The 24,250-nt window shown below is 39.9% G+C and overlaps 1 protein-coding gene across 5 annotated transcripts in view; it reads left to right on the forward strand.

The window, feature by feature from the left end:
- TENM2 (teneurin transmembrane protein 2) overlaps positions 1 to 24,250 on the forward strand; it is a 740,257-nt gene that overhangs the window by 614,704 nt on the left and 101,303 nt on the right. For all 5 annotated transcript variants that reach the window (XM_048319587.1, XM_048319586.1, XM_048319590.1 and 2 more), the window contains 4 exons: positions 2,244 to 2,366; positions 13,343 to 13,548; positions 20,188 to 20,383; positions 23,195 to 23,296. In XM_048319587.1, the coding sequence (XP_048175544.1) occupies positions 2,244 to 2,366; positions 13,343 to 13,548; positions 20,188 to 20,383; positions 23,195 to 23,296 (627 nt within the window). The remainder of the gene's footprint in view (positions 1 to 2,243; positions 2,367 to 13,342; positions 13,549 to 20,187; positions 20,384 to 23,194; positions 23,297 to 24,250) is intronic.

Here is a 24,250-nt window from a genome sequence, read left to right on the forward strand (position 1 = left end):
ACAGGCCCCGAGCTGCTCCTCTGCTGTGCCAGCCCCAGCACAGCTGTCTCTGTTCGGTGGGGACAGTTTGGATAAGCTGCAATTTGGTGGGGTTTGAGCTTTGTGAATGATTTTTCAGTTTCATTTGCTGTACTGAAAAAAAAAAAAAATTGGTTTCTTGAGATTAGACTGGAAAAGCCTTTTAAAATGTTTATTTTGGCAAGACAAAAAAGTTGTAATTGAATAAATCATTTGATCCCACAAATTTTTTGTATATTTTCCGAGGATTCTTAAACATTCTTTAGAAATAAATTGTGAGTAGTTTCTTCTCAAAACATCCTTTTCAGGTTCATGTCTGGTATTTAACATACCAGAGGCTTTAATGGATTTTTGTTTGTTTGTTTTTGTGAGGTATTTTGACATGATAGAAACAAAATTTGCAAATTCAGCATGAATAAGAAATCTGGCAACTGCCCTCTTCACACAAAATGTCTCCTGATTTTAGTTACTATTCTTAGACATCTGCTTAGTCCATAGGATGTCCAGGGGAAGATGGTGTTAGGAAAGCTGTCTTGCTCCCCAGCTGCATTTCTCAAAAATACGGAGGTTAAACTCTGCATAGATTGTGTGCTGAGAGATTTCCAGGGGTTGGGATAGATGCATTCTGGGGGTGGGGAGTGCTTTTTGTTTTCTTGGGGCTTAGGAATACACATATGAATCAGCCACATCTAAATGGATTCCCTGCATTCAGAGATTATCTGAGATTATTATCTGAAACTGTAAATGGTGGTTTCTGAGAAGTGTTTTGCCTCTCCTGTCCCTAACATTTACTCTTTCAACATTTAGTATGTGGCCACTGCTGGGCCGTTTGTGACCACTACAGTCACTTGGAACTGGATGCAAAATCTCTGATAGTCTCGTGTGGATCTGACACTGCAGAAGAGAACAATTCTAAGGGTGCCCTTAATCATACTCTTTTCCTGCCCTCAAATTGACAGTGAATCCTCTCAAACACCTTTTGACATAACTAGAAACGCTATTCTCTGTGCTGTATAGGTTTACACACATCCTGTGTAAGCAGGAAAATATAAAGAAAGGGAAAAAAGCGGCTTGGTGGGCTTTATCCCTCAACACTGCTCTGTATTGTGAGAGTGCCATGGGGATAATGTGATGAGAGTACGGAGATGTATGCAGGTAGCTGTGTTTATACAAGGTGAAGATGCACATAAATCCACTGGCTGAATGATTCAGACCTGTCAAGTCTCATGCATTATGCACAGGACTTATTCAATTAGCCCTGCCACGGTGCCTGTAACTCCGGCACTTGTGCAGGCCGTGCCTTGGCCTTGCTCCCGCTCCTCAGCTCGTGTTCCAGGTGCCGCTGCACAGCCTCTGACGTGGCCACACGGACCTGCCTCCAGCACAGGCAAACCTTCCCTGCCCAGGACTGTGCAGGGCTTGGGGCTGTTGGGTCAAAAAACTGTGAGGTGAAAGGGTTGGCAAAGCCCTGGGTTTGTCAGGGAAGCTCAATCTACAGAATGAAGACAGAGGCTCTATAAAGGCTTCAAACTGAGAGTAGGTTTAGGTTGGGTATTAGGAGAAATTCATCCCTGTGAGAGTGGGGAGGCCCTGGCACAGGTTGCTCGAGGAACAGGGGATGCCCCAGCCCTGGCATTGTTCAAGGTGAGGCTGGACAAGGCTTGGAGCAACCTGGTCTAGTGAAAAGTGTCCCTCCCTATGGCAGGGGATCAGAAGCGGATGGTCTTTCAGGTTGCTTTCAGTTCATTCTGTGATTCTGTTATTCTAATGTATTGATTTAAATAAGTTGTACTAAACACAAAATAATTGCATTACCAAGTCACTACTTTACATAGGGCTAAAGCCAATTTTATAATCAACATATAAATTACCACCTGTAATTTAAACTCGGAGCTGATACTTGCAGCAAGTGCTTTTGTTTCCCGATTTGTGTCCCCCGCACTGTGTGAGTCGCAAACGTGGTGCGTGGTGCCCGGCTGTGCCCAGAACGCTTGTTGTGAGCATTTTGCCTTTTGTATTTCAGTGGCAGACAGATGTGTGTGAGTCACCAGGGCTCGCTTTTGTTTATTTGGCATTTTGCGGTGGGAGGGTGTTTTGTTGTCTCTGTTGCCGTTTCTTTTAGCACATCCCCATCCCTCCGAGCCGAGCGGCTTAGGGCTGTTCCCCTGGGCCGCTCGGGTGTCAGTAGCCGCGCTGACCGCTGTCTGTCTCCCCTGTGTCCGCAGCGATGCATCTCCTGGGGCTGAACTGGCAGCTGCAGCCGGCCGAGGCTCCGACCTTCAACAACGGGCTGCGCCCGGCGCGCCCGCCCGCCGACGACGGCCCGCCCGCGCCCCCTGCCGGCAGAGGTGGGTCCGCGCCGCGCCCCCGACCCCAGCCGCGACAGAGCGCCCCAAAACGCCGCCGAACCGCCCCAAAACGCCGCCCGTTCTCTCGTTCCTGCGGCTTTCGGCACACCCCGTGCCGGCCGCGTGCTCGGGTGCGCCGCTTCGGGTTTCTAGTTTATCGCTAATGAAGCTGTGCTGCCGCGGGCGCTGGCGAAGTGCTCACAGAAATGTGCTGTGTTCACTGGCTACGTGTCCTTTCTCCAGGTATAGCTTCGAGATCTCAGAGAAAGAGGAAGCTGAGGGAGCTGGGGCTGTTCAGCTCCGAGGGGTGACTGAGAGAGACCTCATTAATTGTTGAAATATCTGCAGGGAGGGGTCAGAACACGGACCAGGCCCTCCTCGGTGGTGCCAGCCAATACAACAGGAGGCTACAGGAAGGTGATGCTCAGAAAGCTCCACCTGAACATGAGACAGAACTTCTTTCCTGTGCCTTGACTGAGCACTGGATCATATTGCCCAGAGAGGGTGTTGATGCCTTTTCCTGGTCTTAAGAGTCAAACACGATTAGAAGGGGAAAAGGGATTTTACCTTGGTATTTATTTCAAGGATCCTTGGGTGCACACGTCCAGGTCAAATGCACACTGCAATGCACACCCCCAAAAGATGGGGTATAACATTATAGGTGTTACTAATTAGCATATCTATCAAAAATTCCCCAATGAGAGGCTCGAATGAGCCCCCCCTCCCCAAGGAGCCTTCCCCTGGATGGTTCTATCTTAGTTTACAGAATGTGTTCTGGAGAGGACCTTGGGGTCTGGGGCACACTGATCCCTAGCTACAAAGCTTCTAAAATGTTGAGTCTCTCAGCTTGACAGACAAGTCCGAGAATGTAGGCAAAAAGCACTAAGAATACAGAAGTTCTAAAAAAGGTATAACAGGGGTATAAAAGAAAAGGCAAAAAATCTTCATGGCATCAGTGTGGAGTCCAGAACCTTTAGGACACAATCCTGTGCCCTGTGCTCTGGATTGACCCTGCTGGAGCAGGGGGGTTGGACCAGATGACCCAGTGTGATCCTGTCCTACCTGACCCATTCTGGGATTCTGTGAAAATCTTGATTTAGTAGAAGTGCATTGTAGTGCTTGAGAGAAGTCAAGAACTGGCTTGCAACCAGGACCACATCCCTGGTTCTTTTTTCTCAGATGAATTCTAATAGAAAATGCCAAGGACAGCAGAATCTGACCCATGGAAAACAATCCGTCCTGTGATATTAATGTGAGAAATACAGACAACAAATGGTTTCTTTTTCTCTTAAAGAAAAACTGTCCAGTGGAGGATGACAAAGACATGGCAATTGAAAGAAAAAATAAGTAAAACCTAGAACCAGAAATACTTTCTTAAACTGAGAAAATGTATGTTAAAAACACAGAGAAGTTACATGTCACAAAAAGGATTTTAATCATTTAAATTGAAGGCCTTTTATTGGTGAGGTTCAGGGGTTTTCTTTGCTGCATCACATAAGGTCTTCTCTGATTATTACAACAATTATGGGGAGAAGGCAGAACAGAATGTTACAATTAGACAGAGCACCTCCCACGTTTTAGTATGGTGGGATGGCGTGACTGGAACAGGAGAAGTCTGAGCACTTGATTTTTGTCAGCTAAATAGTTCTGTACAGAGGCTGAGCATTGTCTTGCTCTCAGGACCTGTAGCTCATGTTAAACCTGGTAATTGCCAAAGCAAGTGTTAGGAGCAAATGCTGACAGAGGATACTTGTATTGGGAAAACAATCAGTTAAAATAGAGCTGGGAGAGGAAACTGAGTTGTTCTTTTATGAGGTTGATAATTTAATGGATTTGCTTCTGTTTTCAATGAATGGTGCTGCTGCTGCACCTCAGCTTCTCCATGTTTTCCATGGAGGGTCTAGTTTGGACTTCCTCCTTGTCATGAATTCCTACATCCTGGTGGTGCCAAAAACCTGAGGATTTTTAAACAAACGTTCACTGGTTTGGCTTTCATCTCTGACTGGCTGTAGGTCAAGGCGGATGAACAGCACATCCCTAAGTGCAAGGTAGAATGTTTGTATTGCTGCTGAACTGCCTCCAGGTTGTGCACAGGTGAGAGACCCGATGGTTTTGGGCAGGAAGCTGAAGAGCTCAGGTCGGCAACTACGGTCATTTAGCAGACAACTGCGGGGGTTTAACACCTTTCCCAATTCCCTCCCTGCAGCTTTTTGTTGCCATCTCTGTGCAAATATAGGGCAGCAGGACTGTTGAATTGGAATATGCTCATCTGCCTGGGGCACTTCAGTGCGAATTCTGGCAGTTTATGCCAGCCCCACTCTAATTAGCTTTGCACATTTGAAGAGGCTGAGATGCTGTTTAGGGAGTGGTAACCTCCTGTAGAGGAGACAAGGAGACAGAACTGCTGGTTGTGTCTCAAATTGCTGCAGTTAGCTTTCCTCAGAGTGTGCTGGAAAAGTTTACTTGTTCTTCTGGCATTTTGTAGAAGGTTGCTGAAATGCTGATAACGTGGGGGAAGGAGGAAGAACAGTATTTAGGCAAGTAATCTTCCACAGTGGAATAAAATGAATGACAGGTTTGGATGAACACAAGGAATATTGAAAAGACAAATTCTTAGAGCAGGGAAGGGTGAAAAGTTTTTCTACCTCACCTTTCTTTTTATTATGTCCAAGCTAATATTGCTATCCCAGCAGTTTTTAGGAAAGCCTCTGACAGCTTTTAACACAACAACCATTTCAGGGCTCTGGCTGTGGAGAGTGACCTTTCTATAATTGACACAACTCAGGATGAAGCCATTCTTTTCAAAACATGGGTCTCCCAAAGAAACCTTTAACCCCTAGTCTGAGAAGGGACACTTAAACACAAGCTGTGCCTACTCAGCAAGCAAAGCATTTTAAAGTAGAGCAATTTGAAGGGAGGGGGGAGGGGGGAAAGCAGGTATTCAATTTGATCTGCCTGTTCCTTATTAAGAGACTAAATTCTGGTGTGAAATAATAAAACTGCAGTTTAAGAGGAATGTAAATTACTTTATTACTGCATTTTCCTATCTGAATGAAAACAAAATTCACTATTAAGATAACACAGTTTCAGGTTTTTTTGTAATTACACACTACATCTCACTAATACTGGGTATGTCTGAAAGGAGGAGGCAAGTGCAGCGGGCAGAAAAATCCTCAGTGCTGCTGTAAAACTGCAAGTGAAGTCCACCATGCTGTGAAAGTTGTGTTGACCTAGGGATTTAAATTAGGAGACAAAAATTCCTTTCTTAATACAAATCGTAAGGCAGTATCCCTTGAAGGTGCATAAAACCCCAAAAATTGATTCTGCCTTGGAATTTCTGCAGGATGAGATAGATTTTAATGACATTTAAAAAGCTTTCTGAGAGTGAAACCCATTTATCTCTCACGTATCTCTTACGTTGCGTAAGGATAATGTTAGAATTTTGGTGTAATAAATCTAAATTAAGGGGAAAAGTGGGGAAAAAAAGAGGCATGTTTGGAAATAATTGCTTCTTCACAAAGAAGTGAAACAGGTGACCTTATGGGATTTATCTGTGCCTAAATTCTGTTAGTCTATGCCAGAAGTTTTCTACATTTACAATTATGTGGTAGGCTAGACACACATTTCCATAAAATCTGTGACTATGTGCTGTTTCCTTTTTAATTGACAGAATATACCATAAATTCAACTTTAATCATTTCAGAGGAGACCTAAGATAACCTACAATTTATGTGAAAATATCCAAACTAACCCCAGCTGAAAATCCATATAAAGAATGCTTTGGTGTCAACTTTTTTGCTTAGGACATATTGTCTTTGATGTGCCCACAAATTTAGCAAATTTTCTCGTCATTCAAAATTGACTTGGTATTTCTTATCTTGATTGTTTGCTGTTGGAATGTTCTAGAAAGCTGAAAAACACAGTAAAAGATTGTGATCTCTGATTCTAGAAATCCCCCTTTTAAAAGAGACCAAAAGTAATTGTGGACAGTTGTGGACCTGAAAGATCACTTTAGGTACAATAAATATTCTGACTCTTAGGAAAAAGTTGATATGAATTTGTGTTTTGATACTCACATAATCCAGGGTTTGCTTCTCTTTGGACGAAGTAAACTTGATCCAAGTTTGTGCTCAGTTTGAGATATTTCTCAAAGTCTGTCACAGTGTATGTGGATTTCAGAAAGACTTTTTCAAAAATATTACAGTTATTAAATATGAAAGTACTGAAGTGTCATGAAAAAATACTTGTTTCCAGATATCAAATTCAGAATTGCAAATATAATGGCAATAATGAAACGAAGAAAGTTTAATTAGTTGTTAAATTTGGCACCATCTCGCTTGAGATGAGAGAGAGGAAAACCAGATTTGTACTGATGTAGCAGAAATTTTCCTTGGATAGATGTGGAGAGCTGAGCTCAGCAGTCATTGTGAATTTGTACAGGTTGTCTTCAGCTCTCTCCAAATGATGTTGAGAGCTCTGCCAGATGCTGCAGCTGCGAGTCACATTCTGGTTTGCACACAAATTATTTTGTAATAGTTAAGATATTTTATTAGCAATGGAGCAGACAGGCAATGCTAAAGGAGTAAGAAAATTCTGAAATGGGAGGATGTGCCACCCTTACAGAGGGATGAGTTGGGGTTCAGATGCAAAGAGAGCAGCTCCTGACTGACTGCCTGAGGCACCGGTGCCACCCCCAGCTGTGCTCCTGCTGAAACCGACCCAGCCCACAGTGTAAGGACTCGGCAACAGCTGCAGGGAGCTCTTTGTCGTTTTGTAAAAGATAAACTCATCCCTCATTAACAGTGTAAACAACATGAATCTTTTGGTTTCTACTATTTCCTTTCAGACGCTTTGAAACAGACGATCAAAATGTAATAACACTCAATGTATTTTAAATGTCACTTCTGTTTCCTTCATTCAGTTTAATCAAGACAAGCCATCATTTTCCAGGTGGATTAATCTTATTGAGTAGTTATGTGACTAATGTAATGTAGATCTTAATTAACACATTAGCTAGCAGAAGTGTTAAGATGGAGGCTATGAAGGCTTGCAGATGTGGTCTTCTGAATATACACCAGACTCAGGGGCTGGCTTAGAAAAGCAAAGGATTTGGCTAAATTCAACAGGAGTTTTAGATTTGTGGTTGTGTTAATGGTGATAGCATGAGTTGCTCTGTTCAAAGTTAGGTGATGAAGTTTGGTAAATACCATCAGAGGTGACTGTTATCCTGATTTAGAAATTCATAATAGTATTTATTTGCTCTTTGTGAAATGCAGTGAACCAACAGATCTTAATTTTACTTCAGTTATAATTTGCTTCTGATTCTGAAAGCGATGACTCTTGTGAAGTCATGCTCACATAATTGTCAAGATGTGCCTAAATTTTTAGGTGTATCAGGTGTGTCATATTTTACTAAAAGCAAGGTGTTTAATTTCACTGCCACATTGATTGGCTGCAGCTGAGCCAGTGTCTTCTGCATACACTCTCTTTGACAATTTCTTTCCTCTTGCCACAACAGAAAATTAGGATGATGACCAGACAACCTGAGATTTTGTTTTTGTACCAGAAGCTGTTTTCCTGGACTTCTGAAAGCTCATACACTCAGCAGTTTCCTTCCTCCTTCCTTCACAAAACAGCTCATTGGTACCCCAGCATCTTCAGCAGAACTGAAGTTCAAGATGTGCCTCAGCAGTTCCTCCAGACAAATTCTCATTGCCTGGCTTTTTAGTTCACTGTAGGTGAGGGAGTTCGTTTTGCAGTAGCAGTCAATCTATTGTACACATTCCAGAAATAATCTGTTCTCACTTGAGTCCTAGGGCACTTAGGTGATAGTAGATAATTTGAAGTGTAAGTTCATATGGGGAGCTGTCAGTGTGGTAACAGTGCATAGCACTGATTTTTCCACTGAAGACATTTGTACAGAAAAGACATTTTCTACTTTATTTTATTTGCCTTTCTGGAACAATAAGACATGTCAGGTCATATAAGTAGCAAATTTACCTAAGGAAAAAAGTTAAATTATCATGGAGATCCATAGTAATTCTCACACAGTCTTTTTTGGCAAAAAGTCAGTGGAGTCTCTTTTTATATTGAATGGTTTCCTTTACACAGCTGTACCATAAATTTCTTCAGAATTCCAAGTCATCTGTGAAAATCCCTGGCTATATAAAAAGAAAAACAGAAAAATAAGCTAGATAAAAAGATAAAGTAAGCTATGTCTGTAGCAGTGATTTATACGAAATATAGAATTACAGGAAAAGAAGGTAAAGAGAATTTAACCAACTCCTTACATATTAGGGGTTTTATTAGGTTATATTAGGGGTGATATTTCTTCCTCGTATTTAATTTGAGGTTGTCCACATTATTTTGGTAGTTCATTTATGATCCACTGGAATGGTTTTTCTGCTAGATGTTATCAAGAGTGCCATCAAGATGCAATTTGCAGTCATCCCCGTGATAGAGGCACACAGTCACAGCACTGGAGTTAATTGCTGTTTAAATGTGATGTCTGTAGTGTGACACTGCTGGTAGCCAGATTTCATTTTTATTTTTAATTTTAGCTACAGTGTAGGATACTGTAGTTATAAATAATCAAGTATATCTGGTTTCAGTGTAAATACAGTTCTGCCTCCATACCTGACACTGCTTGACATCAGTTAAATTAAAGGCTGACTGGGCATGTCCCATCCGCTGCCACCTTGAATCTGACCTCCAGCTCACAGATGAGACCTGCTGACAACTTAGCAGGGGGAGCTTGCACTGCTGTTGTCATGGATTGCCTGTCTGATAGCTTCAAAGGCAAATACACTTGAATGCTAAAACAGTCTTTTCAAATGTATATGCCAAAATAGTAATTCAGCTGGGTAAATAAAACAGCAGTTTAAATGAATAAGTGTTATTTAGTTGATGAATATATGTTTGACTGAGTGATTGAAATGGCTCCCTTGGGTAAGATGAAGAAGTGTGCTTTTAAAACTCTTTTGTAGATGTTTATAGAGAGAAAATGACAGGGGGAAAAAATCGAGTATCTATGGGGTTATGAGATAAACATGGAACTTTACAACAGTCACCCACAACAGAGAGAATGATCTTGGGATTCATTTGTTCACAGCAGTATGAGTAGTTTGGGTTAGTCTTTCTTCACAGATTTGTCAGTTTGTCACATCTGTAACTTCACTTAAACGCAGTTGATGCTCTTTGAATGTGATCTGCCGTGGTCCATCACATGGAAGAGCTTCTAAAAATACTTGAAGGGGAGTGAGTCAGGTGGCAAGATACATTCTCTGCATTAGGAGGTGAGGACTGAAGGGAGCTATAAAAAAGTTTGAGTCTCTAGTGACAGGGTTTGCCAGTGAAGCTGTTAGTGCAGAAAAAGGCATTGCAAATACCAAAGCTAGGATGATGGTCTGCTTTTCAGGTTAAAAAAAATAAACTTAAGCCTATTAACTAAGAAAAGAGATTCAGTGGTCATATCTGCTTTGCACTTTCTCTCTGTATTTATATCCTGGGGAGGAAGGAACATGAAGAGGCCAGTGCTGAGATACCTCCTGTAATATTTTTATTTACTGCTCTGCCTTCCTCATCTTCAAAGTGAGAATTGTTAAGAATTCTGTCATTATTAAGAATTCTGTTTCACAAGTAGGCATCTGAGAGCAGCAAGATCATGACCGACCCAGGTGCACTGGCAGTGTCAGAGCAAGGAGTAGAACAAAGATGCTGTCACTAGTTTTGTGTCTCATACCAACAAGGGTAACTCAGCAGGAATTTGTGATTCAATAATGCATAATCCTTAGAGTTTATTAATATTGTGCTGGACTTAAAACTTTATAAGTTGTTAGCTAAATTTGCTATAAATATGAAACCTAGATTTTAGTACAACTTCGAGCACTTCTAAATTTTGTTATTTCAGCATTGTAATGTAGCTCCGTAAAAACAGGATGTCATGAATTAGATTCTTAAAAGCAAAAGGAAAGGATCCTTTCAGCATGCCAGAGGTGAGGCAGCAGCTGTTCCTGGCAGATGTGGCACAGGCTGGGTATAGAGTGTGCTGTGCTACAGAAATGCAGACCGAAAAGAGTCACCCATCTGCCCCATTCTTTGCTGCAGGTTAAATATATCTCGATCACTTATGAGAGCTGATCATCTAACCTGCTCTTAAAATCCTCTGCTGTGTTGAACCCGTCACAATTCCCTTCCTGGGGAGATTTTCCTAAGATGTTCCAGAAGGAGTGGTTTGGAGAACTAGAAACCAGGTCATTTGTGTTGTAGAGAAAAATAAGAGAGCATCTGTGGGGAGATGCTTCCAAAGATAATACCAAACTGAACTGAATCTTTCAGTATTAGAAACCTGAATCATGTCTCTAGGCTCACTGATGCCTACAAATTCAATTGTCTTATCTGCAGTTTTCACCAATTTTCAACATCGTTACTTCAAAATTTTGATGAGAAATACAAAGGAATGGTCATCTTCTAGTAATTGTTTCGGGGAAAGTCTGACATCCAATATATTTTTTATCTTTGCATGCTGAAGTAGTAGGAATGTAGCTCTGGTTCTCCTGATCACTGAAATTTTATCATTTTAGCTTAATTGAGGTATTTGAGGATTCTTGAGTCCTTTCCCAGATAAAAATACAAAGCAGAATTTTGGATATCCAAAGGAGGCTGAGGCTAAATTTATCCAGAAATATTAACCTTGATCCTCCATTAGAATCAAATTTACTTACAAAGTTATAGTTTTAGAGAATATATACTCAACAGATTTAGAAGCAACATAATTAGTAAAAGTCACTGACAGTTTGGAGTTGCTTTAATAGCCAATGGAACTATAACTGCCAACAGAGACTACTGTGGCCTTACCATTCACATGCTCAGTACATTTGCTGCACTGGATAATAATAATTCCTGGAAATAGCTTTTTCTTTGACTGGTTGGCTATGGATATATTGCTGCTGAAAAACAAGGTTCTTTAGAGTGTGTCAAGGAGCCTTTTTCAGATTAGATACAGTTGATGTTCATTAAAGAATGCACAGTCTGCTTCCAAAGAAATTATTTACAGCACACTTTTTAAGAATATTGAAAAAATATTCATCATTTATTACCATATCTTGGAACTGTGAAGTAAATATAATGTTCTCAAAGGAGGTGAAGGAGCCTGCAGTCTTATGCTGACTCCCCAGCTCTGCCAGTAATTCCAGTATAACATGGAACAGGTGATTTTTTGTGTGTTCTCTGTCCCTGGTTTTCCTCTCCATGTAGCCTTACCCACTAAGGCCTAATTTAAATTCCAGTGAGATGGTGCCTGCCTTCATTGAGATAGGAACCTTGAGATACCCTCTGTTGCATAATCCATTAGAAATGAAATCCTGTCGTTTCCATGAAGCAAGACATGTTTGGATCTGGTTGCTCTCTGTGCTCCTGGTGGCTCTAAGGGCACTTTGCTTGACACTCTCAGCCATTTTTCCTTTCTTTGCAGCCTGTGGTTGCAGCTTCTTCTGCTTTCTCTTTCTTTGTTAGTGCTGTGATGTTATTGTAGACCCATTAACACAGAAAATGAAAAAACAAACAAGTTGCCAAAAACTATGTAGCAGTTGGTATTCAGAGCATTCTTTTACCATTTCAAAACACTGCCAACATGGTATCTGTTTCATTATGTACAAGTGTAAGTGCTGCTAACAGATAATTTAGAATCTATAATTGAAACCGTGCTTTTGCAGCTCTCTCAATTAAAGACAGTCAAGACAGAAAAGCTGTTATGTACTTACCTGCTGGAATTATATGTTATTCTGTGCCATCCCATTACATTCATACAGTGCTGGAGTATATTTCAAAAGTAACTTGCCATTTATTGAAAATAGCATTACACCATGGCAAAAAAAAAAAGCGTGAAGTAAACACTGAGCTTTCTACAAATGCTATCAGGTTGTAGCAGAGTTATCACTACCATCCAGTGTGTGTTAATAGTGGTATTAGTGATACCTTTAAATTTCTGTGACTGTTAACAGATATTTTCAGTGGTTTTCTGGTTATTATGGTGTCTGTTGTAAGAATTTTTAAGTGGATTTCTCCCCATGTTGTTTGGGAATACCGAACACAAAATCAAACGTTGCCACATATTGTAGCTTAAAAGCACTGCTAACTCTGTGTTCTGCACTCCATGTTTAAAATATGTGTAGCCTCAGAACCTGTTCAGCTGAGAAGAGAAGGGATTTGCGCCATGTTTTAAAAGCTGACTATTTCATGGGCTGGAAGCCAGAGCACTCAACCAGAAAGGTCTTGTGTCTTGTCTTCAATAATGCATGCTGGAAAACCAATGATGGTTTTTAACTAACCACAGCACGAGGGAAAAAGACTTGAAGATAGACCCTGCTTCAGGCAGAGAGAACTTAAAAGGCACCGCATTGAGTTGTGCTAACTTTGTTTAAAGGAGAGGATGCATGTTAGAGTACAGAAATTGTCCTCTAAACCCTTCTGTGTGCATTTCATTTCTTCTGCCAACTCTCTTGTCTGTAACCTAAAGTCTGTTGGACTACTTTAGTGAAGAAAACAGTAGTAATAAAAATTTTCAATCAGTTAATTTAGATTGAAGTTACCCTTCAGTTGACCTTTCTGGCAATTTTTTTATAGCCTGGTTGTGTACAAGATGCAACTGAAAAGAGCACAGGGAGATTCACATGTGCTTAATTGACTCTCTACTGTTGCTATTTGATCAGTGAGGAGCAATCACAAAATAAAGGGTTTGACGAATGAGAAGATTGCTGATGCTCCACAGAAAAAAAAGGGTGGCAGAGTTTTCACTTTTAATATCAGCGCCAAATTCTTACATACTTATTGAAACAGCGGGCAGATTGCATCTGGATAAGAAAGTTACAGCTCAATTTAAGAGGTGTCACTGCCACAGATGTTCATCTTGAATGAATAAAACTACCTGTATTAAAACCAGTTATCTCATTGGATTTATTTTTGCTTTTGTTTTATAGGACCATGGGTCACTAGGAATAGCAGCATAGATAGCGGAGAAACTGAAGTTGGCCACAGGGTCACCCAGGAGGTGCCCCCCGGAGTTTTTTGGAGGTCTCAGATCCATATCAGCCAGCCACAGTTCCTGAAGTTCAACATATCCTTAGGAAAGGATGCTCTTTTTGGTGTTTATATAAGAAGAGGACTCCCACCATCACATGCCCAGGTATTTTACTAGTGTGTTTGTTGGCTTTGAATGTCAGAATGCAAAAGTCTGGAGCATCTTTGTTGGGTTTATGTTAGAGTTTACAGAATTCAAGTTTAGGGATCCCTGTGGATTCCTTCATTTGTGATACTTGACTGAACACCTTGGTATTAACATTTTTAGGTTGTTACATACTTCAGCAATACATTTATAAAAGAAGTAATTATGTCCTTGCCATTCAAACAAGGTTTTAAATCTCTGATAGAATCGTGGCACGAATTGGGACAAAACTATCCAGTTATCCATGAGACAAAAATGATGAGCTGAGGACCAAAATCTTTGATCAGAGTTAGGAGTAAAGGAGTGAGGAGGTTTACATGGGTTTATTACTCTGCTTCTAAGAATTTATGAAGAAGGAGCTTTGGCTGTGCAAAATCCATCACCGTACTGTAGTAAGCTGTTCTAAAATGTTCTGTGAGTTACTGAATGGATGTGTTTGAGTGGTAAGAAATCAGGAGCAGCAGTGCAGAGCCCAAGGAGGGGAGGACATGTGGTCAGTTTTCCGTGAACTACACGTTAGCATGTGTCTGAAATCTGATACAAAAACTAAAAAAATTGGGAAATTGCAGAAGGGTGTTGACTGATTTTCAGTCATTTCCAGCCATCCAGGCAACACAAAAAATGTATCTACAGAGAATATGTTCCAGGGTGGGAGCCTTTCTCAAGAGTGTTTCGATTTTGGCTGTAATGCTTCATTCAATATGTTGTCTTGAGGGTGAAATTATGTCTGTGGATCTTCAGCTGTTCCAGTGAGGTAATGGCATCATTCATTGCGCATGTCTCATTTAATTCAGAATTCTGGTGCTCACTTTCCCTATTCCATCATTAATAAAATGGCAATTTAGTTGAGGAAAACAAACAGAAGTATAAATCATGAAATGAAAATTACTTAGGGCAACCAAAGCTCCAAAGCAATCGTCAAAGTTTGCTATGAATACAGGTTAATTTTAATTTTTTGACTAAGACATGATGGAGGTATGCCTGTATCTTTTACAAGAAATCCAGTTGGGAGTAGCTGGTAGCACAAAATATTTTTTTTTAGTTCAAGGTGAACTTTATATTGCAGTATGATCAGATGTATTTGTTCTAGGTTTCATTATGATGTTCTCATCTGAGAAGGCTATGATCAGGCAAAGTTTTTTTTCTTTCATTCCACCTCACATGGATAGAATATAAATTTTGTGACCTTTCTGTTAAATTAAATAATGAGAAATATCATCTGTGTTTCCTCTTGAGCTGAATTCCTCCTCAGAGGACCTGTTTTCCAGTCTTCAAAGGAAGCAGTTCTAAACCTCTTCATAAGTGGGGTTAATGAAATCCACTGTATATAAACTGGTATACATCTGGTCTGAATCTGCAGTATAAACCAGCATAAACTTTCCCACATTCAGCAGGGTCCTGGTGCTTGTTAATAGGGTGATACAGCAGGAGATTCCTTGGCATTTTTGCCCAGCAATCAAAATTCAGTCAAGCTGCTACCAAGAGAAATGATTTTAGAATGAGAGAGGCAAGCTGTTACAGACCTGAGTTAGTGAAAAGAAGCCTTGTTCTGACAGAAAGGAGCACAATACTTTTGTGTGAATGAAAATAGTCTGAGGTTGACACCAGACCATATTTTAAAATTGAAATTTAAAATCCTTGTTTCTGTAGGTTAGGGACATGAGCTCTAAAGCAGTGAACAGCTTGACAGTTCATCACTGATCAGTGCTCATATGTCAAGCCGAGTAAAATCCTTTGTGGGAACAAGTCAATAATCAGCAAATTAGGTACATGATTAACCTGAGACAACAAGATGCAGTTCCTGTCTGAGAGCCCTGCTGAGATTTAACCTTCTCAGTATTACTGTTTAGCAAATATTCCAAATGCCTGGTTTAGTCAGTCAAACTGATGTAGCTGTAAACTTGTCTGGATGCAGCCTGTGTGCCGTGTGCATGGGGAGTGGAGCTCTAGAGGAGAGGCAAATACGCAGTTTTGAGTGGTATGCAGACTACAAACAGGAATGCAGAGCTTCTGAGCAAAATCCTTCCAACCTGTGTTGTGCTATGCAGAAAAAACAAGATGCACATCGCAGGCTTGAATGATCAATAGGAATTTAGTAGAAGAGAGTCATATAAATAGAATTGATAATGTATAGAAAACAAACTGTAAATGTCAAATAATGCACGACACGACTCTGCAGAGCTTACAGCAATTATGATGTTGCTACATGCTGGTAGCAGGTTGCAAATGATGCATGAAATGAGGTAACCCGATAGGAACTTCACTGGAATGTCTGGAGAAGGCAGTGCATGGAGCTGTATTGTTTTCATTTCCAGCAGAGTGTTTTATACTTATAAATTTTTCACGTCAAAATGAAAACTCTTTTCATTCAGAACTGTAAATGGCTTTATTTGAAAAAAAACTTGGAGAGCAGGGGAGCGTCAGTGTTCCTTTGGTTTTCAGCAGGTGCTCAAACACTTCTGGGTGCTCTGAGCACCTCAGAGTTACCTGATGGCCCCCGGGCTGTGAGTGCTGGGTGCTGGCCTGAGCTGGCTGGCTTATGACACATCCAAATGTGGGAACAAACCGGTTGGCTGCCATCGTGGGTGTCAGATGTTTTGTGGCTGTATTTTAATGAATAATTACCAACTGGATTTTATGAAGAACTAATTTTAGAGCACTTTGCAAACAAATTTCCCTGCCATATGTTTTCCCGGCTGCTTAGATCCTACAGGGCTTTGGCATAAAGGCGAATGCTCGCCACAATGCCAAGCGTGCTCCCTCTCTCCTGTTGAATATGCATCCCTTATTGAGACAAGAGCTCTAGGAGATCTTTCTTTTCAATTCCTAATCTCAAAAACTCTTAGGCATTTTGTGGAGGCATGCAAATTGTTTCAAATCTAAGAAAATCCCTGAAGATTATGCTGGCTCTCTGCATTTCTGGTCCTGAGCCCTGTGAGCTCTCTCTGCATCGCAGTGGGCACAAGGGGTTCCCTTCCTCTGTGTGTGACTGGGCTCAGTGGGTCTGTACTGGATGAATGGGCTTGTGCAGTGCTGGAGTCACAACCGTAGGTGTAAAGTTCCCAAACTGTTTTGCTAACTCCTCACGGTTACTGGAAAAAGAAAGTCCTTATTAGCCTATGAATAAAATGCATCAGAGGGTAGAAAGCACTGAATGGAGAAATTATAAAAATAAATTGCCCAGAAAGAACTTAGCATGAGATTTTAGGTTTGTAAATAAAAGTAAGCAGTAGGATTTCAGTATGCTGGGTAGTAAAAATAAACAAGCTCACCAAGAGAGTGAATTTGGAATTTGTTCAGCGATGTAGGCTGGCAAGTCACTTGCTTATATTGAGCTTTAATCATAGCAAGTACTCCCTGCTGCAAAATTGAACTCTGATGATGTAGTCATTTGGGATTTCTGCTGCATGTTGTTCCTGAGCAGTTTTAGCCATTTTTATGTGACTTTTGGTATGAAGCTGTGAAATAGAAAGGATCATAAAAAAAGAAAAAAGCCAAAACTCAGTGAAACTTCCAAATTACTTCAGAGACTTAGTTTGGTTTGACATGTCTGTTCCCTAATTCATGTGATTTAGTGGCCTCTTCCTTAGCAGTTGTGTGTGTGTTAGATTAAGAATTCCACAGTTGCTTTTTAATGATCATGAAATTACTTTCCTCCTTTTCCTAGATGGGTCCTCTAATCTATTCATATATGCCAATAAGTAGCTTTAAAGCAAGAGTGATATCTTCAGCACAACATTATGTAAAATTAATTAATCATGCATGGGTGGTAAATCAGAAAACCAACAGGGCTGTGAAAAGCAAAATGATTATTCAGCCAAGCATGTGAAGAAATCTTATCTGCTTATGAATTCACAGTGTCATCTTGGTGACCCTTCAGTCAGATATTTTTGATTTTGGGGCACATATACCTAGTCCTTAGTCACATATTAAGACTAATACACCCAGGGAACCACCAGCAGATACATTAACTTCCTTCTTTTTTTCCCCTCAGTCCTGAGAAATCCAAAGAGGGATAAAAATGTATTGTTTTCTGTATCTCTTTGCACCGGTACTTCAGCATTCACTGAGTTATCCAGGTTCAGTCATTTTGCTTTTGCCTGAGCATTAAATTATTTGTCATAGTTTGATTAAAGAGGGGCAATACCGGTCTTAACTGTACCAAAGTTAAAATTGTTGTGCCAAGGGACCTGCTCTCGCTAGGTCACACCCCATCGTCGTGAAGAGAGATTGTGCAGCTGAAACTACTTCAAGCAGTTTCAGGCTGAAAACTCTTCCCCTTCGATCTGGCCAACTGCTGAGCCTTCTCTACTATATGAGGTAGAATCAGCATCAAACAGAGGGAGGCAGAGGAACCTGCCAGCACAAGCAGAGACGAACAGCATGTTGCCAGTGAGAAATGTCAGCTTTTATTGCTACTTCCTTAGTTGACCCTTTGTGAACAATCGTTCTGAAGAGCACAATTTCTTTTTCCCTAGATGTTGCCCAAGTAATAACATTTCCCAAGGAGGTGATGAGTCTGTCCTTAACCTCTGACTGTTAGACAGTGGGCTTTAGCAATCTTTCCAAATGTCATTGATTTCAGAGATAGATATATGTGTGTTTGGTACCTCAGATATGCTGAAAGTTACTGGCATGCCAGAATTCTCTACATCTCCAGCATGGTTTGCCTGAATTTTACTAATTTATCTAATTTACCTTTCCCCATAAACATCATATGTGGAAACTGGCTCAAGTTGATGGCAATCTGATAGCGAGTGAAACTTTTTATTCCACTTCTCTTGCTTTGTCCCTCGTTTGAAAGCATAGGATAATAGAATGGATAATGCACACACTGTGATGATGGCTCTCAGCATTAGTAGATTTGGGCTCAAATTCCTCCCTGCCATGGGTTTCCTTTGTGGCTGTAGGTCAGTGTCAGTTCCACATGTTTACCAGGAAGGCAATAGTTCTTCCAGACACTTCTCTTTGTTGTAAGGCTGAGCATACCAGGGCTCTATATTGCTGGTAGGTAAGAAGTTTTCAGCTAGAAAGGTGAGGTTTTATACCCCAGTTTTAGATAGCCGTGATGCCACTAGAGTGTTAAATTTGTCTGTCTCTTCCACTAGAAGGAAAAAGCTTCATTATTTAACTGCATATCATGAATAATTTGCTAGGACTCACAGTTAATGAGTGGAATACAGTGTGCAAGGCAGCCCTCTCTGGGTGTTTATTCTATTTAGGAGGCAAGATTACAGTTTTCTGTTGAAACTGAAAGCAAGGGAAGGTGGATGTTTTCTCATAGCTGTTGCAGCACAGCCTGTAAGTGTTAGAGATAATGGAGGGAAATGTAATGAAGCTACTGGCAAGCGAGCACGTACTATTACTGCATTTTATTGAACACATACGTCTTTCTTTAGACATGTCTATCTATCTCTATCTACTCCTACACAGATAAATGTGTCTAAAACAAGATGTGTTTTCATAGGGGACTTGTTATACAGCTATCAAAAGATTAGATGTATTGTTTTTGTTGTTTCTTACAGGCTTCCCTTAGATAGGGACTATGAGATCTACTCAGTTGAGCTTGAAAGCTCCAGAATCACAGACATTAAACACAGAAAAAAAACCTATTAGGACAGCTAGTCCAGCTGCTTTGTTATGCAGAGTTATTCCCTGTTGTAGACTAACCAATATTTCTTCCAGTCCTGTTTAATTGTGGCATCTCCATTGGGAGGCTATTTACTGAGCTTAATAGATAAGAAGCTTATCTGACATTCATCTTAGACTTCTTTCTTTCTTTTTTAGTTTCGTGCCATTAATGGTGCCATCGCTCTTATACTCTAAATAATCACTTGCTCTTTTTGATCCCTTTTCCAAAGATTAATGCAATGTTCTACCTTACTTGGAAACCATCCAAACAGAAATTCTCAGTTTTCCTTAGTATAAGTTCAATTCCCTTATTTGTGTTATTCCTTTCCATGCTCCCTCTGGGTTTTGTATCACACTTGCCCTGATTGTTCCACATACAACCTCAGGTGAGCAACTTTTACTCTGTGACATAAAACTTGTGCAGTGTATTTTTATCTGGTGATGAGTTATATTAGACGAACGCATTTCCTGTCTGTGCTATTCCTGTTTCACATTCTGGGGGCTTCCATTCAATGATATGTCTGGAGTTACATCTCAGATGTCAATTCCTGTTGCAAAAAGAATTTATTGTAGGTGATTGCTTAGAAAAGGGTTTGGGTCTCCTGGGTCTCTGAAAGCTGTGTAGGAACCTAAAATTAATGGGTCAAATAGTAGATTTCAAATTATTTCTCAAAAAACAACTTGTCAATTTGTACATTTTATGATCATCTATGCAGAGGAAAGATGCATAATTCTAGGTCACTATTTAAGAAAGAATAAAAGTCACAGAATCTCTATATGTTCCATGGTCAACTAGCAAATGTTAGTTTCACATTTCTTCCAGAAATACCATTTTATGACAAGGTAGAGGAGAAAATAGAGGGTCATATTTTGAGCTGAAATATTCTGTATTCAGGTCTGTTTGTTTGGGGTTTTGTTTGTGTTCTCTTTTTTTTTTTTTTCCCCTTGTTTGTTTTTTTTCACCTGCAGTATGATTTCATGGAACGTTTGGACGGGAAGGAGAAGTGGAGCGTGGTGGAGGCGCCTCGGGAGCGCCGGAGCATCCAGACCCTGGTTCAGAACGAGGCCGTGTTTGTTCAGTACTTGGATGTGGGCTTGTGGCACCTGGCCTTTTACAACGATGGCAAGGACAAAGAAGTGGTCTCCTTCAGTACAGTCATTTTGGGTAGGTATTTCCACAAGCTGGGCATTTTTCCTCTCTGTTTATATCTTCCCTTACTGAAAGCTGTAATATTTTCCTGCAGTCCTCAGTATTTGGCCTGTTTGTCCTTATGTTATGCTGTGCATTTTTTTTCTCAACACTACTCTGGCAAAGAGTCAGTAATGGGGTGTGGTGACTTTAATTCATTCATTTTTTTCTTAGTATTTTAGCATTCTCATAGATCTCAAGTTCAGTTTTGGAAAACAAGGCTCAGATAAGTTCGGTGTGGTTTGAAGCATTCCCTAGCTAATAGTCCTCTCCCTTATCTCTGTCATTTTGATACTTTTTATTTGCTTCTCTGAAGAAGCTTCTTTACACCCAGGTGGAATAGCATCCAACAGGAGAGCTGTTTAATCTTGGTGGAAAGACAGCTCAAGAAACTGATACCTGCAAATGAGATTATTGTTTGCAGCCACCCTAGAGATTAATTGAGTCAGTTAATTAACTGTATGTTGTTTTACAGCTTACTACTCACCTTATAGTGAGTCATCTCCTCAACGTGGTGGAAGAACATCCAGCTGCAGTTTTGTTAGAATAGGATTACATTCAGTTGAAAATCAAACTGAGTCTAAATTCTCCAAGTTTTATTGGATTTGTTGACCTTTGAAACACTTAATGAACTTCGCTGACCATCTTTTCACAGTGGTATAACAAATTCTGAGATGTCCTATGTGATACTCTGTCCTGGCTGGTGAAGTGTTAAATGGCACTGTGTTGTATAAATTTGTAATTGCTGTTAGTTTAGGGAAAGGGAAATTGTAAAAAGTACGAGTGAGTTTTTAGACTTGATGAAAAGTAGTCAGAGGTATTTTCTAGTCTTGCCTAATTAATAATACGAAGCTTAGGGGTTTTTTTTCCTTTTACATTAGAATAACATTCAGTTTGTTGGCTTAAGTCCCAAAGGGTGCGAGAGTGTAGGTGGATAATCAATACTGTCGTTAAGCACAAACATAATTGTTTCTGGTAACCTGAATTAAGATGAAAAAGAAATACTTTTCTATGAATGTCGAAATATATATATATATATATATATATATATGTATGTGTATATATATATATATATATGTATTTGCATATTTCCCTCTAGAAGGCTTTTTCCACTTCTCTAAAACCAAGAACATTTGTGCTTCTATCTTGCTGTGCCCCTGTTGTGCTTAGAAAACCTTAGAATATTATAAGCTGCCCTTAAAAAAGTTGCCTGGTCAAGGCTATAGCTTTCAAGAGCATCAAAGGTCTAATAGCCAGGTAGGCTGCTTGATAGTGCAATGATAGTAATTGAAATGAAATCTGGAGAAAAGTATAGTGTTTTATCTGGTTCAGAGGTGGTTCTACACACACCTTGTATCAGATGCCTCATAATGAAAGGCTCTGAGACAGCCGAATGTCTCTCTGGTGTGGAAGAGGAGGAAGAATAACAGAAATTATGTTAACTCCCAGACAATACTAAATTTACCATGGTTTTGAATACACAGAAAATGCGTTTGTGTGCCATGAAGCAAAATAATGAATAAATCTATAAACAAGCTTCTTTATGAGACGAATTGATATCTTTGAGCATTACATTTCAATTTTTCTTTTCATTGTTTGCATGAATCATTTCAAGTGGTAAAGCTAATGACATCTCTTTGAAAATTTTCTTTAGACTTTTTCTATTTGGTGTCCTGCAACTGTGAAATTAGATTTAAAGTTCTACTTGAATCCTTTTCTTCTTTGCAGTTTAATTTGACAAATAAAAATACTCTCTGTAGTTCTGCGAGTTCCAAATCCAGATTTTATTTTCTGTGCTGTACACCAGCTTGGTTTGGTGCCTGGGGCTGACAGAACCATTTAGTTTGGAACCACAGGTCCCACAACAACAGGGAGTGGTAGTGAGGAGTAATACTCCAATTAGATTTTTGTTCCAATAATTCAGTGTTGAAAATATGTTCTGCTGAAATCCAACAGCTTTCAAATTAAAACCATTTTAAGAATTAATTTCAAAAATGAAATTTTATTTTAGGTTGTTATTATGCAAAGTAGTGTATGTTTTATCCAAATGATAACAGAAATTGTGGAAAATAAGTATTTTGGTACAGCTGAAATGTTATCAGGCTGATGTGTCTCCTCATGTTATTGAAGTCATCAACATTTCAGTCAGTCACTCAAACTCTAATATTAAACTTTGTCCTCTTTTTACAGAACTCTTCTTCATCCTCTTGCACAGTCACTTGCACCTTTTTATTTCATTTTTTCAAGGCTCAAGTAAATTTGCCAGAGCAAAAGAGCTCCTCTTTGTCATGTTCAGCAGATATTTTTGTCAGCTTAATTAATGAGGCTTTAGATGCCTGTAGAAGGAAAAGAAGACACAGTCCTTGGGATAATCAGTTTCCCATGGCCGAGTGGTTGTGCAAGAACAAAGTCTCATTGCAAAAGTGTTGATTTTCCTGATGAAATGTTGTGTTTGCTACATAATATAAACTCAAACATGGCTGTAGAGGTCTTAAGAGGTTCTGCCTATTTTTGGAGCAGAGGATTTGAGCACTACCAGACGACTTTGGGATCTAATAGTGCCCAGAACTTAATATGTGACTTCAGTATGTCACTAGATCTCTACACTTACTCATGCTGCCATGAAACCTGGTGCCTTCTGCTTCACCTGAGCCTTGTGCTGTTAATATTGTTAGGGGTTGTTCTTCTAAGTATTGAAGACAAATTAAAATGGAGAAAAATTAAACCAAAATCTGTAGCCTTAACAGGGACCAACCAGTTAATGTGCTTGTGATGCTTTAATTTCAGACTCAGTGCAAGACTGCCCACGTCACTGCCATGGGAATGGCGAGTGTGTATCAGGGGTCTGCCACTGTTTTCCAGGATTTCATGGAGCAGATTGTGCTAAAGGTATCATTTTCCCTATATTTACAAATAACCACAGTGTGTGTTTGTGATCTATTGATCTACGGTGCCTGCTAGCTAGCATGGGTCTGAGCTAGATTCAAATAGAACAGTTTGCTTTTTTTTCTTAGATCTCAAGTTCAGTATGATCAAGAGGAAGTACTGCCATGTTGCCAATGAGCTTGCTTAGCTACAGCTTTTTTTGTGGCTAAGGTAGTAGACAGACATGGCAGAAAATATTTATTTTCTGGAAAAGTGGATGAATTATCAATGCTTTCTGATAATCATTAGCTGGTCTGCAAGAAAAGACTGATTGTCTTCATTGATAGAATGTAGTATGTATTCTGGCTTGCCTGAGCCTTACTAGTACAAAGCATCTTTCTTGCATATAAAATTACTCTTTGACCAAAGGAACTTTGCCTTTTGTAGAAAAATAGGTAGGACCTGATGAAATCTTAAAATAAACATTTTCTGAAATGTCAATTGTAAATTTTAACAACTAAAACTGGGAAATACATTGCTATCAAGGATTAAGCAGAAATCTAAATGAGACATCTAAGGATTGGCAGTATGTGTTTATCAAGTTTTTCTGAGAGTTTCAGATAGCAGTCTTAGGGAAAAGATTCATAAAGGAGGACCTCTTTAGTTTGTACAGCCAGTAGCAGATATATTATCTAAATTCAATGGCTTGGTTGTATTCCCCTCTGCTCATGAGCACACTCAGAATATTTCACAATTCGCTTCCTTCTTAGTTTGTGTGAGATTTAGGCACACTATCAATATCATGCTTACAATTATTTTCCACAGGGTTGTTAGTGTTCCAAGGGGGAAAGCCTGGTGTTTGAAAACTTTTTGAAATAATTTGAAGGGCCTTAGAAATTTGCTCATTTCTTCTTAGACTCCTGATGCAGAATTGAGGCAAGTTCATTGTGCCCCACCTCTTTCACTGCAGTAGCATAT

The sequence above is a fragment of the Corvus hawaiiensis genome, chromosome 15 (genome assembly GCF_020740725.1).
Source record: "Corvus hawaiiensis isolate bCorHaw1 chromosome 15, bCorHaw1.pri.cur, whole genome shotgun sequence".
In the NCBI taxonomy this organism is placed as follows: Eukaryota; Metazoa; Chordata; class Aves; order Passeriformes; family Corvidae; genus Corvus; species Corvus hawaiiensis.